Source organism: Musa acuminata, chromosome BXJ3-8 (assembly GCF_036884655.1).
Source record: "Musa acuminata AAA Group cultivar baxijiao chromosome BXJ3-8, Cavendish_Baxijiao_AAA, whole genome shotgun sequence".
NCBI lineage: Eukaryota > Viridiplantae > Streptophyta > Magnoliopsida > Zingiberales > Musaceae > Musa > Musa acuminata.
Genome location: NC_088356.1, coordinates 11106776 through 11123481, shown reverse-complemented (window position 1 = coordinate 11123481; position 16706 = coordinate 11106776). Strand labels below are relative to the sequence as shown.

The 16706-nt window shown below is 47.1% G+C and overlaps 2 protein-coding genes across 2 annotated transcripts; both read left to right on the top strand.

Moving 5' to 3' along the window:
- Positions 1–9186: 9186 nt before the first annotated feature.
- On the top strand, positions 9187–13823 carry LOC135646138 (uncharacterized). The gene is made up of 4 exons (XM_065165342.1): positions 9187–9790; positions 10282–10500; positions 11203–11394; positions 13583–13823. The coding sequence occupies exons 1-4, from the start codon at positions 9299–9301 to the stop codon at positions 13610–13612; spliced, it is 933 nt and encodes a 310-aa protein (XP_065021414.1). The 5' UTR covers positions 9187–9298; the 3' UTR covers positions 13613–13823.
- Positions 13824–13980: 157 nt separating this feature from the next.
- Positions 13981–16054, top strand: LOC135646139 (uncharacterized). The gene is made up of 3 exons (XM_065165343.1): positions 13981–15114; positions 15213–15322; positions 15756–16054. Exons 1-3 carry the CDS (start codon positions 14890–14892, stop codon positions 15889–15891), a joined length of 471 nt encoding a protein of 156 aa, XP_065021415.1. The 5' UTR covers positions 13981–14889; the 3' UTR covers positions 15892–16054.
- The last annotated feature ends 652 nt before the right edge of the window (positions 16055–16706 follow it).

The window sequence follows — 16706 nt, the reverse complement described above, 5'->3', positions numbered from 1 at the left end:
ATATATATATATATATATTACAGTAATAGATTAAAACAATGTACAAATAAAAATTTTCCCACCAAGATAAATTCTCGTCATCGCAAGAAGAACTTGATGTGTTGTGACTGATGAGTCAGCACGGTCTGGTCCACGGGTCGATGTCGGAAGTCTTCGATCGGCTAAGTTGGCCGAGGTCGGTCACGCCCTTAGGACGGGGTGCTGGCATCGAAATGTTGATTAGCGTCTCTCAGTCGGGATGCTGGTTGGCGGCTCTCCGTCGGGATGGTCGTGGCTCGAGGGGTGGCCGCTCTCCTTCACAGAATGCCCTTGTCGGGTGGTTGCCGACTTTGGCCCATCAACGAGTAAGTCAGTGCTTGGTTGGTTTGTTTTTTTTCTCCCCTTGGGCCGGATGTTGGCAAGGGTTTGTATACTACTTCACGAGGGTCGACCATACGCGGGTTTGGCGTGGCTACCGATCCTCGAGGGGTGAGATGGTACCTTTGTGCTGTCGCCGTCCCGGGACGCGCGGAACGACGCCATACGGCACCGTCCCAAGCTTTCCGGTACGGGACGTACCGAGGAACGCCTTGGTATGAATTCTAGCTCGACTGGGAGTGCTCCTCTTGCTGACCTGGAGGTGGCATGGTATGGCGTTGATTGTGGCATGGCCCGGACCCAAAATATACCTTATTACTCCCCCCTCCACTGAGGCGTGTCGTGGGGTCCTTGCGAGATGGCGAGGGGTGCGCTTGGGTTGGAGTGTCGTAGATGTATTGATTGCTTGCGAAGTCGGGCTGGCTTATCGTGGGGCAGCTCGGTGGGTGGCGCCCTGTGCTTTGGGAAGGGTTGGAACTATTAGCCGGGTGGCTAGGCCCAGGCAGGATGATACTGGTGAGTCGCTGGTCAGGGGACCGAGCTGTGCGACTCGGGTAAAGACTGGACCTATTGGCCGAGTGACTAATCTCGGGCTCAGGTATAAGACTGGTGAGTCGCAAGTCGGGGGTCGAGCTACGCGACTCGAACAAAAACTAGACCTGTTGGCCGAGGGACTGATCTTGGGCTCAGGTTTGAGATTGGCGAGTCGCAAGTCGGGGGTTGAGCTGCGTGACTCGGGTAAAGATTGGACCTATCACGAGCGGCTTCTGGCAGGAGGCCTCTTGCCACGAGTGGCTTTGGGCGGGATCTCCAAGACTGGAGAATCTGGGGGAATCCAAGGAGTCATGATGGGTTTTAAATGCTACGATCGTCTCTTCCCTCGGGGAGCCCAAACGTTGCCTCGCGGTGGATGTGCCTCCCCCTTTATAAGCTCCTCTCAGAGCAGTTGCTGCTGCGTTGCCCAGCCTTCCGTTTCATGCCTTGGCTCCTTCCTTCTAACCTTGAGATCGGGTTGCCAGGGAGCGAGGGCCATCCTCTGGGGGTCCGGGGGTAGAAGTCATTAGCTCGTCTTCGGGTGGCGCGCCCTTGGAGGGCGCAGGAGGTTCTGCCATGCTTGAAAACCTCAAGTTATGGTATGATGTAGACTCAGTGGTGATCGAGAACCTTTTGAGGGCAATTTGGGATCGTTATTGTATCCCGAGGTGTTACGATATTTATGCCCCTCAGCCCGGTCAATGGCCATATGATCCATTTCTCGATGGATTTGGGCTGACCGTGGGTGCCCTCAAGGCGGGACCGCGGTTCCCGTTGCATCCCGTTATTGAGGAGTGTCTTCGTGAATGGAGGATATTGTCGCCCCAGATGGCACCGAACTCTTGGCACTATATGGTGGCTTTCCTCGGGGAGTATCAGGGACCGGGGATTACCTGTGTAAGGGGCGAGGTGGGTATTACCTGACCACTCGTAGTGGTTTCAAGATCAGCGGCACTCCTTCCAACAACAAAGGATGGAAAAGTCACTATTTCTTCATCAGTTGTAGTCGGGGGAGGGGTTTCAATACTGGATGGACTTCCTGAACCATTAATAATGTCCCATTGTTTCTTTCTGATGGAGAAACAACGGGCGTGAGTCGTTTAAGGGGTATTTTGTCCTCTTCTCGGGTAATCAGGGAGATGACCGAGGAGTGGCTGGTCGAGGCGGGACTAAGCCCAGCCACTAGGGGTACGACCATTCTTATGTTTCAGATCGTCCATCTTGCCCCGAGCTGCTGATCGACCGGTCTTTTGTTTGCAGAGATGGTGAACCTCCAGTCGATGAAGACGATGTCTCATACCAAGGTCGTTATGCTGCCATCTCGGGATGGCAAGGGTTCTGGTGCTGGCGATGCTTCGTAGAAGGGCATGCTGAGGAGGACGCCGGGGTCTCCAGAGGCAAGTTGCCCACCGAAGAGGGTGAAGACCAGGACCCGAAAGGTGTACGCGGGCTCGATTGCTCATGCGAGTGCTGCCCTGGGGTCGTCGGGAGCCACTCCTCCAGGCGAGGGTTTAGGGAGCGCAAAGCGAAAGGGGGCGACCAGATCGCCCGGTCGTGACCCCTCGAGGAGGCCATCGGTGCACCCGAAGTCGATGCAGGACTTGTGCTACATCCGCTCTCGGGTTGAGGGCGACCAGTTTCAGGCCTTGTGCATGGCCGACTTCCCCACAAGGGAGCCGGGGACTCCCTACGCCTCACGGTGGGCAAACCTCAAGGCCGACAATCAGATCCGGGCTGACGGGCCGACTGCTCAGGAGTTTACCCAGGGAGCGCTTCACCCGGTGTTGGCAAAGGAGCTCTACTGCTCCTCCTCGAATGTGCTGATGGATCGTGTGGCCAAGTCATTTGTCTGGGTAAGTAGTGGCGCTCTTCCCACGTTTAATTCTTCTTTTTGCATGTGGATTCTAATGTCGATCTTCGTGCAGGGCCAGCATTATACCATGGTGCTGATCGACTGCATCTATGATGTTGGGAGGGTGATCGAGCATCTGTCGGACGTCAACTCCGCTCTCCACCTGGAGGTCTTGGAGTTGAAGAGCGGATCTGGCCCGGAGGCCATTGCCACGGTCGAATAGCGGGCCTCGGGCCACATCGTAGACCCGATAGGGGCCTTCCATAGTCTTGAGATGGTAGGTCCCTTCTCGGACCATGTCGTAGACCCGGTAGGGGCCTTCCCAGTTTGGCATGAGCTTTCCCCTTGCTCGAGTAAGGTCGCTCACCTCAGCCTTTCGAAGGACGAGGTCTCTGACCTTGATTGGTCGTGGGCGAACTTTGCGGTTGTAGATTCAAGCCATAGCCTTCTTGTATGCCAAGGTGCACAGGTGCGCCTTGGCTCTTCTTTCTTCAAGGAGATCTAGGTTTGCTTGTAGGCCCTCCTCAGAGTTGTCTTGCTCGTAGGCGATGGTGCGCAAGGTCAGGAACACCATTTCGGGCGGAATGACCGCTTCGGTCCCGAACGCCAGGCTGAACGAAGACTCCCCCGAAGCGGTCTTGAGGGTTGTTCACATTGCCCACAGGACACTAGGGAGCTCAGCCACCCAAGCCCCGCGAACGCCCGAGACTCTCTTCTTGAGGCTTTCCATGATCACCCGATTCATTACTTTGGCCTGGCCGTTGGTTTGGGAGTGTGTGACCAAGCTGAACTTCAATTGCATCCCATATGACTAGCAATAGGCATTGAATTTAGCATTGTTGAATTTAGCTCCTTTGTCGGTGATGATAGCCCTCGGGATTCCGAACCGGGTAATAATGTTCGTCTATGTGAAGCCTTAAACTTGTTTCTCGGTGATGGATGCTAGGGGTTCGGCTTCAACCCACTTCGTGAAGTAGTCGACCCTGATTATAAGGAAGCACCATTGTCTTGAAGCTGGAGGAAAAAGCCCGAGGAGGTCGAGTCCCCATTGGGCAAAGGGCCAGGCCGCATCCATCGGGGTAAGAGGCACCGCTGTCTGGTGTTGTAGTCGGGCGTGCCTTTAACACTGTTGGCACTACTGTACGTATGACAGGGCGTCTTGGCACATGGTTGGCCAGTAGTATCCCTGTCTGAGGATCTTGAAGCCAAGGTTCAGCCCCTGATGTGCTCCCCGTAGATCCCCTCGTGGAGTTCGGCGAGGACCATTTCAACCTCGGGTGGTGCAAGACAGCGCAGGAGGTGTTGGGAGAAGGCTCTCTGGTACAGCTTTCCACCGACCTCACAATACCAGGCTTGGGCTCACCTCAGTCATCGCGCGATCGTCGGGTCATCGCGCGACCGTTAGGTCATCATGCTGCATCTTGTCCTTCTTGAAGCGGAGGATTTCTTCTATCCAGTTCGGCGATACCTCTGTTTCGGCGATGTTGCTGGTTGGTATTGTCGGCGCCACTATGGATTTAGTTGTTGGGATTGCCTCTAGGTTGCGAGCAGAGGACGACCTGGCCAAAGCATCGGCTTGCACATTCTGCGCCCGAGGCACTCTTGTGACCGAGAGGCAGTTGAAATGACGGGTGAGCCATTTTGCTTCTATCAGGTATAACGTCATTGTCGGGTCCCGGGCTTTGTAGCTCCCGTTGACATGTCCTGTCACCAGTTGGGAGTCACTGAAAACCTTGAGGTTGCCCACATGCATCTCCAGGGCAAGGCAAGGCCGTGGAGTAACGCCTCGTACTCGACCTCATTGTTGGTGGCCCAGAATTGTAACTGAGCGATCTCTTGTAGGTTTCTCCGGACGGGTTTTTGAGGATAAGTCTGACCCCAGCCGCTTCGGCAGTGGCCAAGCCATCCACATGCATGGTCCACGTGCTCTCGTTGTGCTCCTGTCCAATAGCATGATCTTCAGGAGTTAGCTTGAAGATGAAGTCAGTCAATACCTAGGCTTTGATGGTTATTCTAGGGGGAGTATTGAATGTTAAATTCGCCGAGCTCGACTGACCATCGCAGCATCCGACCCGATGCATCAAACTTGGAGAGGATTTGCCGCAACGGTTGGTCGGTCATCACTTTGATCGTGTGGGCCTAAAAGTACGGTCGCAGCTTTCGGGCCATCTTCATCAATGCGAGGGTCAGCTTCTCAATCGGGGAGTACCGTACCTCGAGCTCGACGAGAACGTGGCTGATATAATATACAGGTGGTTGTGTCGGTGGCGTTTCTCGAGTTAGCACCGAGCTAACTGCTTATGCCGAGGCTGCAAGGTAAAGACCAAGGGTCTCGCCTGGCTCGGGTGAGGCAAGTCGGGGAAAGCGAGCGAGGCACACCTTTAGCTTTTCGAAGGCTTCCTCACATTTCGTGGTCCACGCAAAGCTGTTGGCCTACCATAGAGCCCGGAAGAAGGGGAGGCACTTGTCGCCTAATCGCGACACGAACCTGTTGAGTGCCGCCAGCTTCCCGGTGAGGCGCTGCACATCCTTTGGGGTTGGCATCTATTCCCCTCTGGTGGATGACGAAATCGAGGAATTTTCTCGAGCTAACCCGAAGACGCACTTCGAGGGATTCAGGCGAATGTTGAACCACCCGAGCGTTTGGAATGTCTCCGCCAGGTCGGCCAGATGTGTGCTTGCAGCCTTGCTTTTCATGATCATGTCATTTACATACACTTCCATGTTCCTCTCGAGCTGTTGCTTGAACAGCTTATCGACCATTCTTTGGTAAGTCGCTCCAACATTTTTCAGGGCTGAAGGCATTACTTTGTAATAGTACACTCCTCTATCGGTGATGAAGACAGTGTTCTCTTAGTCTTGTGGTGCCCTCCGAATCTGGTTGTAGTCCGAGAATGCATCCATAAACGTAAGGAGTTCATAACCTACGGTGGCATCGACCAACTGGTCTATTCTCGGGAGTGGATAGCAGTCTTTGGGGCATGCCCAGTTGATATCGATGTAGTCAACACACATCCTCCAGCTTCCATTGGGTTTCTTTATGAAGACTACATTCGACAACCACTGAGGGTATTTCACCTTGGTTATAAATCCTGCCTCTTTAAGGTGGTCAACCTCGTCGCTGATCGCCTTTTGCCAGTCGGGAGCGAACTTCCTTGGCTTTTACTTCACTGGCCTAGCCTCGGGGTCAATGTTGAGGTGGTGATGGGTCACCCCTATGTCGATCCCGGGCATCTCCTTGGAGGACCATGCAAACACATCGGCATTTTCCCTCAGGAAGTCGATGAGCTGGAGCTGATTTGCTTCGGGGAGTGTCGTCCTGATTTTTATGGTCAAATCGGGCCAGTTCCTTTTCAAGGGTACCTCGGTGAGTTGCTCGGGGGGCTCCAGATGCATCGGTGTCACGGCTCCTTCACGGGGATCCGGGACATGATAGGGGCGTGACTTCTCCGGGAGCGTAATTGTTGTAAGGTAGCACCGCGTCGATTCTCTCGGGTCGCTTCAGGATTCCCCGACCCCCGCCGAAGTTGAAAATTTGATGGCTCGGTGGTAGGTGGAAACTACCGCTTTCAGTTTGTTGAGAGTCGGGCGACCGAGGATGACGTTATAGATCGAGGGTAGATCGACTACCATGAAGGTAGTCATTATCGTCTTGGCTCTCGACTCTTCCTCGATGGTGATGGGGAGTGTGGTGGTCTTGAGCGAGGAGATGAAATCTCTGGTGAATCCAGTGAAAGTCGAGTTCATGAGAGTGAGGTCCTCCTTGGTTAAGCCAAGCTTCTTGAAGGTATCGAGGTATAGCACGTCGGTAGAGCTCTCAGTGCCAATAATTACTCTTTTAACCCGAGCGTTGGCGATCCGAGATCACCAAAGCATCGTCATGATGGGAGCGTTCGACCTCCTCAGCTCTGAAATTGATTTCGGGCTCGAGCTCGGGTCAGGGGCATTTTTCCACCGTGCGTCGGGCGTAGGCCTTCCTCGCCGTCGAGCTGCTGTCGTCGACTACCAGTCCTCTGATAATGACGTCGATCTACCTCTCGACAGGTCCCCTAGGGTGTAGAGTTACTTCTCGTGGTTCCTTGAGGTAGCGCCTGAGATGACCTCTTCGGATTAGCTCCTCGATTTGATTTTGGAGGTCACGACAGTCTTCCGTGTCATGGCCGTATTCTCGATAGAACCTGCAATATTTAGACCGATCCTTATGAGTGACCTTCAAGGGATTGGGTTGGCGTAAGAGGCCTTTCTCCATGATCTGGAGAAAGATCTCGGTACGAGACATATTTAGAGGCAAAGGCAGAGGCCTCAGGAGTAACAGGTCCGACCGATCGGGCCTCCTGTGAGATTGCGATTGGGGCACTGAAGCCGCTCCTCGGGCCTGCTCCACACTCAGCTTCTTATTGTCCTCGTGCCTCCCTACCATCAGGGCTTCAGCGATGATGTACTGGTTGGCGCACTAGAGCAACTCGGGGATGGTCACGGGCGGCTTCTCAATTAGAGACCAAAAGAACCTCGAGGGCCTCAAGCCCATCAGGAACGCTTGCATGATTAAAGAAGGGTAAGCGTTTAGGAATCCCTAGATTTCAACGGCAAAGCGTGCCACGAATTGGGAGAGCGATTCGCTCTCGTGTTGGGATAATGCGAGTAGGGTGGCAATGGAAGGCTTGGGTCGCACGCTGGCTAGGAAGTTTTGCTCGAACTCCCTTGCGAGCTGATCAAAGGATGAGACTGAAAATGGGCGCAGCCAATTGAACCATGTTTGTGCCGGTCCTCTGAAGGTGGTCGGGAACGCCCGACACATCAGGGCATCATAGGTGCTGTAGAGGGCCATCTGAGCCTGAAACGCGACGACATGCTCTACGGGGTCGGAGTCGCCGTCGTACGTTTCCAATGACGGTAGCCTGAAGTTGAGTGGTACAGGCTTGTCCTGTATTTCCTAAGTAAAGGGGGATCCACCCAAGTTGCCTTCGCCCGTCTTGCCCTGCGACTTCTGGAATTCGGGCTGGAACTCATCGAGGCGTCAGTTGACCATGGACAGCTGGATCCTGAATGAGTCATCTGCCGAGTCGGACGATATGGTATCAGGCTCGGAGTGGGGCAAAGCGATCCGGCAGGGTGCGGGTATGCTCTGCTCGGGTAGGCCTCTCGGGTTCATTGTCTGCTCTCGGGCTTCTCCTGTCCCGAGTTGCTCCCTACTCGGCCTTTACTGCGTCGGGTCGGTTGGGGGAGTTGCGAGTTGCACAATCTATGGCATGAGCGGGACGATCATCTGCATCATTCCTGCAAAGGCTTGTACTTGCTTGGCCAGGCCAAGGAATGCCTCGGGCGAAATGACTGAGGGTCCTGTGGTGTGTCCAGGGGGAGAAAACTCCGGATTGTTAAACAAGCACCAGTAGCGATCTGGCATCGAGGCGGGGATTCCCCTATCTCTGAGGACGGGGAGGGGCTGATCTCCGAGTCCGATAAAGGGGTGACCGACCGATGGTTCTCCCTCGGGGAGAGCTTCTGCGACATGACCCTCATTATAGCGCCAAAAATATTAATAAACTGATGCGCCGTGGCTGATGAGTCAGCACAGCTTGGTCCACGGGTCGATGTTGGGAGTCTTTGGTCGGCTGAGCTGGTTGCCGAGGTCGGTCACACTCTTAGGACGGGGTGCTAGCGCCGAAATATTGATTGACATCTCTCAGTCGGGATGTTGGTTGGCGACTCTTCGTCGGGATGGTCGTGGCTCGGGGAGTGGCCGCTCTCTTGCACAGAAGGCCCTCGTCGAGTGGTTGCCGACTTTGGCCCCTCAACGAGTAAGTCAATACCTGGTTGGTTTGTTTTTTTTTTCTCCACTTGGGCCGGATGCCGGCCAGGGGTTTTTATACTATTATATGAGGGTCGGTCGTACGCGGGTTTAGCGTGATGATCGATCCTCAAGGGGCAAGATGGTACCTTTGTGCGGTCGTGAGTCCTGGGATGCACGGAACAGCACCATACGGCGTCGTCCCGAGCTTTCCGGGACGGTACGTACCAAGGAATGCCTTGGTATAGATTCTGACTCGGCGCGTGAAAGTGCTCCTCTTGCTGACCCAACGGTGACTTAGCGTGGCGTTGATTGTGATGTGACCCGGACTAAAAATATACCTTATCGGAACTTATTTCCTTCCTTTTCAGACGCCACAATACTTTAAAAAAAAGGAACTATGTCGGATCAATTTGGCCGCATCGAATTTACAATTAAAATTGATCATATCATTTAAAAATTAAGATTATACGCTGCATCAAATGAAACTATTTATTTGGGTCAATGGATATCACGTGCCACAGTAGTGGTCACGTGTCTGCGGTCGATCAAATCTCGACAGGTTCTACTCAGAATTGGATCAGACTTTGGATTCGGGTCAATTTGACTGAGCGACGACCCAATTCGGTTCCTACACATAGTCTGACACCCACCGCGACTGCCTCGTGTAGCCCCCTCCACCCCTTCCCAAAATCTATTCGCCGTGCCGTCTGCTCCGTGAGGCGGTTCTCGATCAATCGGCCGCTGCCTTCGCAGGATTCCTCTGGATGGCAGGTGGCCGGAGTACGGCGGCGGAGGAAGACGAGAACGTCGACCACTACGCCGTCCTTGGACTCCCCTCCGGCGAGGAGGGCGCGAAGTTAACCCTAAAGGAGATCGAGAAGGCCTACCGGAACCAGTCCAGAATCCGCCACCCGGACAAGCGGCCGAATGATCCCAACGCCACCTCGGACTTCCAACAGCTCAAGACCTCGTTCGAGGTCCTCAAGGACGAGGCCTCCCGCTGCGTCTTCGACGCTCGCCTCCGCGCCCGTCGCGAGCGTCTCGTCCGCGATTCCTTTCTCGATGCCAAGCGGAGAAAGCTCGCCACCGACTTGGAGGAGCGCGAGCGGGCAGCGGAGGTGGCCGAAGCAGCGGATCCCGTCAAGCAGGCCGAGCGTCGGGAGAAGGATGTGGCGGCTCGGTTGCAGGAGGAGCTCGCCGAGTTTCAGGCGAGGAAGGCCAAGAAACCTGCCGCTGCCCCCACTTCTACTTCCAAAGTAATATTTGACATTGCTGGTTTTCCTATCGATTGCATGGTTTGACATCAATATGCATTCAATTTAGAATTGCTTCGATTTTGTAGGACAAGTATATAACACTAGGCATTCTTGATTTACATGTTTATTTTTTCTAGGTATCCTTGCTTTGAGGATGATTTGAATATGCTTTAGATGCCGATAATTGTCCGTTGGAGGAAATTAGTATTTTTTTCAGCTCTGGTCGTGAGTCAGGTCTTAGATATATGATAGTAGTCATCTTCTCAAAGAACTTAGTGCTTTGGTAGAGTTAAAGATTAGAGTACATCGTGTAGTGAATTTGACTTTTTGTTCCTCATCATCTACCATTTTTTGAGTTGTAAGACGAAAATTTATGGATTGAAATTGTGAAATTGTCTAAATTATTTATTTCTGTATGTTGAATCGCAGAAAGCTAGTTTTTATGCATAAAATTATCGTGCTTATGACTTCTTTTGCATATGATTCGTTAGTCATCTGAGCAAGTAAAGAAAGAGGAAAATGGGGGAGTTGCATTGGATAAGGAAAGAATGCTGAAGGTCTCTTGGGAGAGGAACTCGGGAGATTATACTGCCATCAAGCTCCGGGAGCTGTTTGAGAAGTTTGGAGGGGTTGAAGATGTTGTGATTAGGTCAAAGGCATCAAAAAAGAGAGGTTCTGCCATTGTTGTCATGTCTTCTAAAGAGGCTGCGGTGAGTTTTTTTTCGTATCCAGACGTGCTTGAAAATTGCATTACAATCTTTCTCTTAATGATATTATTAAGAAAAGTAATGAAGCAGATAAGATAATTACCAAAAAAATGACTATGGTGATGTTGATATACAGTATTCTACATAAGGGATCGGATAATTTTAGGTTTAATACCCTTCTAGTTATCTTAAAGTGATGTATTCAATTCTTTACAACTGTATAAATTATTTTGCCTTGAGACTTCTATTCCAAATGTTGAAGACAATTAAAATATTTGCATCAGTATGTATTTGTAGGTGCAATCCCACAGTATGTAGAGTCCTGACGATGCACTTTACAATAGCTACTATTCTTGTTGGTCTGCTAAATGTTGTAATTAAGTGGGTTGACAAGTGACAATCTTTTTTTTCTTCTCAGTACTCCTTTTGATCTACCTAAATATGTGGATTCTGTTTGATGTCGTCTCGTTCCTTTTGATGCGTCATGACAACAGATGGAGGATGAGGGTCTCACATCAAATTTTATGTCACTCATGCATTTTTTTTTTCATTTTCATCACTATTAAAGTTCCACGTTCTACGTTTCATCTCCTTGGCTGTTCTATATCATTAGATTGTCCAAAGTTAACATTGTCATTGTAGTATGCCAAATTGTTCTTGTATTATGCCATGATGTTATGCTAATTGTTTTTTGTATTATTATAGGTGGCTGCTACACACAGTATGTGTGGCAGTCTTTCAAATCCTTTACTTGTTCTTCCAGTTCAAGCTGTTGCTTCTGATATATCAAGTTCTTTTCCCACAAAATCTGCTGAACCCGTTAACCCAAAACTCAGCAATATTATTGGTGCTGGTTTTCAAGACTATGAGGCTTCTATCATGAAGAAACTTCAAAAGGTATAACAAATTACATTGTGCAATTGTATCCTCTGTATTTTGTGTTTGATGTTATACATGATATTGTAGCTTTTTTTCCTTGATACCTAAGGATTTTGCTTTTGTTGGTACCATTTGTTTGGCCAATGTTGATTCACATGATACAAAGTTTCTCAGCGAAAACAGAAAAGTGTAACCCAAACAGAGAAAATCAAATGGGCCATAAAGTGAAACATGTATGGTTGGTTACATTTAGTTATCTTGATAAATAAACCAGATTATTATGTCCTCTTTATGACCATTTGTTTGTAGCTATAAATGTACTTTTGTTAATTTTCAAAGTCTCATTGGTTCACCAATTTTGGTTCAACTTCCGGTGGTTTTGCCTGATGTGAGTGTTCATTCAAAAAGATGTTCAAAATCTTTTCTGGAGGTTTCATCCCAAAACTATTGATCTGGAACAGTACCAAAACTTGGAGAGATCTTCACATTGTGACTGGTTGATCCCAATCTGTTTTGCTAATATGGATCAGCATCTGTAGAAACTCAAACCTTGTTTCAGGTAAATGTTAGATTGAGTACAGAGTAGAAGTTGTTCCAATGGTGAATTGCTTTGTTTTAATAGCCCTTTGGAGAAATAAGCAGTACAGGGAAGGGCAGAATGGGGAGCATGTTTTGCATTATAGTCTTAACTCCAACATGTTATGATTGATCCCTATTTGTGACATCCATTGGTTTGGCTGTTTGCTGGCTGTATAAGTGGATATTAGTGGTAATGGACAGAATCAATCAAAAACAACCTGAGTTTGCTTATTTTAGCCAATATTAGTTGATCTGTCAGTCTTAGAAGAAAGTAGAGAGTACGGAAGACGGCGAAGTAGAAGAAAGAAAAGCCGAAATAGAGGAAAGACACACATATTTGGGTATGACTATGTAATAGAAGATATCATTATTATTTTCTTTTTATTGCAACCACAATATTTGTTATCTATCATCATTGTTGCAATTTCTTTCGTCTACCATCTATATAGAGAGAAAAGAGCAGGTTAGATAATAGTTCTTAATTTGTTAAGGAAAAAGGAATGCTATCTCAATGAAGATTTTATAAGATTTGAAATTAATTTAAAATCTTATTCTTTATTTTATTTTGTATTATCTTACACTTTGTGTGCATGGTAATTAGAGAATTAGTGTCATGGTGAGACCTATTGTTGTCTTTAAAACCACAAGTTGATAAATTTTGAATCTGTCGTATATTATATATGATAATTTTTTACTATAATAATATTTTTATTCTATATGACTATTATATCTTTTCTAACAAACATATAATAGTTATATTTAGTTTTATCATAAAATATATATTTTTTAATTTTTATTTTACGTTTTTTAGTGGTTTGCTATTTGTATTTATTATATTTTTTAATTTTAGTTATTGTAAGACATGCTTTATCTTATTAGATTATTGTAATGAAATCGGTCTTTGAAATAATTGTTTGTCTTATTTAATTATTGTGTCTTTTTTCTTAATTTCCTGGGGCATGATGACTATTGCACTTTAGCTTTTAATTAGCATGTCACATAAAGATTTGAGGCCATATTGGCTGCTTTTACAAATGGTTGAGGCATTGGACATGGCTTGACGAAACTGTTAAGTGAGGGAAAGGCTGCATTTACAATTTGCTGGAGATGGGTCTTGTGGCAAGCATCTGCTACCTAGCAAACAAAACAAAAAGATCTAAAAATCCAAAATGTTGTGATTAAATTGTATGGTATATGCCTCATGGACTTGTTCCAAGTCAGGTCCCAGATCATGTTTATCGCCCAATAGGTTCAATCTACAACATCTCCTAAACCAACCAGAATTTAGTTTGGTTTAATTTCTACCATCTCCATCGTCTGTGGTGTGGATTGAGCCATTAATTTTAGCTCCATTTTAAAATTGCCTGTGAGAATGATGTATTTAGTTTAAGCAAGTTTCCCTCTCAGGTCCAAATGTTCAGAATGTGATCAGACTTGTTATTTAGTAGCAAGTGGTAAATGACTTTTCATTCAATTGTTAGAGAACAGAAAATGATATTAAGTTGCATATTTAGAGTGTTTGAAATCCTGTCACATCAGTTACTTGTAGTATGGGTTTGTCTTTGAATATCCATTTAATGCAACATTCTCTTCTTTGTTTTACTAACAAACTGATTGTGGTGTACAGGCAAATGATCTGAAGAAGAACACTCAATAGCATGGAAGAATCTTGGTTTTGGAGGATATCAAATTATTTGTAGATGGATTAGTTTCAAGCCTTTCTGCCTTTGAGCATTGACTTTAGACTCAATTTTTCTTTTATCAGTTAAAATTCTCATGTAATATGTAGGATAAATTGTACCCTTGGAAATGTTGGTAATCACTGATACTCATTAAAAAGGGGGGAAGACATTCTCCCTTGCATTTGAGGAGCCTTATGGGAGCTCATTGAAGGCACTGATTTTTTTCTTCATTGTCACTTCACCCCGTTTGTGGTGGTTTAACCAGCGTTTGACTTAAACTGGACCAACTCAGCAGGATACAATGCGACCAAATCATCATCAGCAGACCTCTAAATACTTGTCAAAAGTTTTCCTGACTAATATGTTCCTTGAACAAGTGAAACTTGTGTTATTGTTATCAAAATTATGATAGCCTGCTAGTTCTTATGTTTTCTGTCCTCCCTTTACAGATCTGATACATGAAGAGAGCAAAGATTCTTGGTCTACAATGCATTGTTGGAAAGCCATTGAAGTGCCCCTCATTGAAGGCCGTGGTTTGTCTCTTATAATAATATTAGACTTCTTTTGATAATTGCTATCTGTAGAATTGACATGTTATATGTAGATTGTCTGTAGAACTATAAGACATTCAATACCAGTTGAAGATTAGACTTCATGTAGAAATTTTATCTATATTGCTTCCTACATGTATTTCATTATCAACCAATTCTTAATGTCAGGTTGGCGAAGGAGTTCACTTTTAGAGGCGTAGATGGCTGTATTAGTATCTGATTCATTCTCCTTATTTCTAGTCTCTACAGGTTTGCAGGTTATCAAACAGCATTGGTGATCAGCATCAGGTTCATCTCTCCTAACAATTTTTTCTCCATTTCAGATCGAGTGTTACATAGTGCCATTTTTCTTTTATTTCAAGATTGCACACCATGATTGCCATCAACGATGGTGGGTGACACCCAGCTAGTGTGTGGAATCAAGGTGGGTGGACACTACACCACAGGAATACGCATATGAAAAGGAGAGATTCCGCACCCAGTTTGGACCAGGTGGCAATGGCAGACCGTTGGCCGAGTTATTGGATGGACCCCATGATGACAACGAACTTCGATCAGCATCAGAAAGCAATGTCAGATTAAGAAGACATGAAGTAGAATAGCAGAAGCTATGTAAAGGATCACAACGTTAGATTCTTGGATATAATATGCGTTGCAATTAACGGAGCATAGAGGAAGGCGAGGAAGAGTCCCACAACATCATGGAGCTGGAGATGACTAGTGCAAAGAAGAAGCCTTCGGTCTCTGTGAAGAAGACATCAGCGCCACCCCCTCGGCCGCTGTCGTCGCCTATGAAACCGATCAAGGTGAGGAGCTTCACGAGGGAGGAGATCGACCGGTACTGGAGGACGAGAAGAATGGTCGAAGAGGACCACCTCCTCTTCGCCGAGAAGGTGGCGGCCCGGATCAGTGCCAAGGCTCTCGAAGTAAGTCCTTCATGCTTCTTTAGAAGCCATGCTTAAGTCTCTGCTTTTCTTACGTTGTTGAGGACTGACTGCACGAGGAACCTTGATACTGACTGCAGGGGGCCGACCACCAACAATTCGAGGAACTGCTGAAGGAGATGTTGGAGGAGGAGGTGAAGGAGAAGACCAGCAGCGAAAACGAGGAGCTACGGATAGGAATCAAGAACTGGTAGGGGCTTGAAACTACTACTTTCCGTAGCAAAATAAGACAAAACACTACCAAATAATAAAAATAATAATTTAGGGACGACGATTTGTGCTTTACGTTAACTAAAGAACTGATATGGAAGAGACGCATCCACCATGGGAAAGTTGGGAATGTGCCTCGTTTAAGTTGAATACTTGATGATACATAGGGTGGTCATGGTCCACTGTCCACTATTTGCTCATTTTCTAGTGATGTAGTATCCAATGGAATATTTAGTGCTTGGATTCCAACTCGCCTGGCATTATCCTTTGAAGAGTTGCCTTCTTCCACTTTACAGAGCTAAAGAGGAACCTTGGAATCGGAAGGTCTTTGGATAGTTTTCTTTATCTTACACCGAGAAACCTTTCTTTTATATGGTTTATGGACCTTCTTGTTCTGATTCGGTTGACTGCAGGTGGACCAAGAGCAAGTATGCCTATCTGAACCAGCCGGCCATCAGATCCATGGGGGATAATGCAGCGGCCGAACGAGCCAACTCCACCACGTATCTCCCACAGAAGGCCTGCTGTTACTCCCCTCCTGCCATGTAGCACTTCTCTGTCACACCATTTGGAGTTCATCAGATGTTCGAGGTCAGAACGCCGGTGGCAAACAAATGTGGTGGGATTTTATGTACATAAATAAATATTTGGGAACTGATGTGGCGGTGTGCAGCCTCACCATTTGGGGTTGTGCTTAATGACTTTACCTATACGACCTTATAAATCTCAACTCAATCCAAAATGATAAAGAATCCACGGATCACAAACTCTCATAATTTTCTTACGTCGTCGTTGACGATCAAACGATGTCAAGAATTAATTTTTAATATAAGTACACGTGAGGTTTGATCGAAAGTCTCGATAACGAGCTACTTTACAGAGTAATACTGTAATGTTTCTTCAGTATCATCTACAAAACAGTTTCTTTATAAGGACATTTAGTCATGTCTAAAATACCACGGTCTCAATTTAAAGATTGATCTTCCTGTTATAAAAAACTACTTGGGTATATTCTTAGCAAACTCCCTCAGGTTGAATACGTCCTTTAATTTCAGTGTTTCAAACATATCGAATCCTCAATTTCTGTATTTCAAGCGTACCGAATCTTTGTTAATTTAAAGATCATAGGATATTATCAACAACATACAACATATACTGATATAGTTTTGACTATTATTAATTTAAGATAAATTTTGATAGGGAGTATATTGTTAGCTAATCATCATTCGACAACTATCATGTGATGTCTAGACTGACGGAAAGATGAAGGGTACCTTCTGTTGAGAAATTTGCTGGTCCGCATCTCATGCGCAGCGAAAAATAAAAACAGCGATGATTGGTGCACGAGAAAATTACAAAATCGA

What these genes read in the sequence shown, in the direction of transcription:
- LOC135646138 (XM_065165342.1), top strand. Translation starts at nt 9,299, where the DNA reads ATGGCAGGTGGCCGGAGTACGGCGGCGGAGGAAGACGAGAACGTCGAC. An exon ending in CCCCCACTTCTACTTCCAAA is followed by an intron (nt 9,791 to 10,281) that starts GTAATATTTGAC and finishes ATGATTCGTTAG; the next exon opens with TCATCTGAGCAAGTAAAGAA. An exon ending in TGTCTTCTAAAGAGGCTGCG is followed by an intron (nt 10,501 to 11,202) that starts GTGAGTTTTTTT and finishes GTATTATTATAG; the next exon opens with GTGGCTGCTACACACAGTAT.
- LOC135646139 (XM_065165343.1), top strand. Translation starts at nt 14,890, where the DNA reads ATGGAGCTGGAGATGACTAGTGCAAAGAAGAAGCCTTCGGTCTCTGTG. An exon ending in TCAGTGCCAAGGCTCTCGAA is followed by an intron (nt 15,115 to 15,212) that starts GTAAGTCCTTCA and finishes TACTGACTGCAG; the next exon opens with GGGGCCGACCACCAACAATT. An exon ending in CGGATAGGAATCAAGAACTG is followed by an intron (nt 15,323 to 15,755) that starts GTAGGGGCTTGA and finishes GGTTGACTGCAG; the next exon opens with GTGGACCAAGAGCAAGTATG.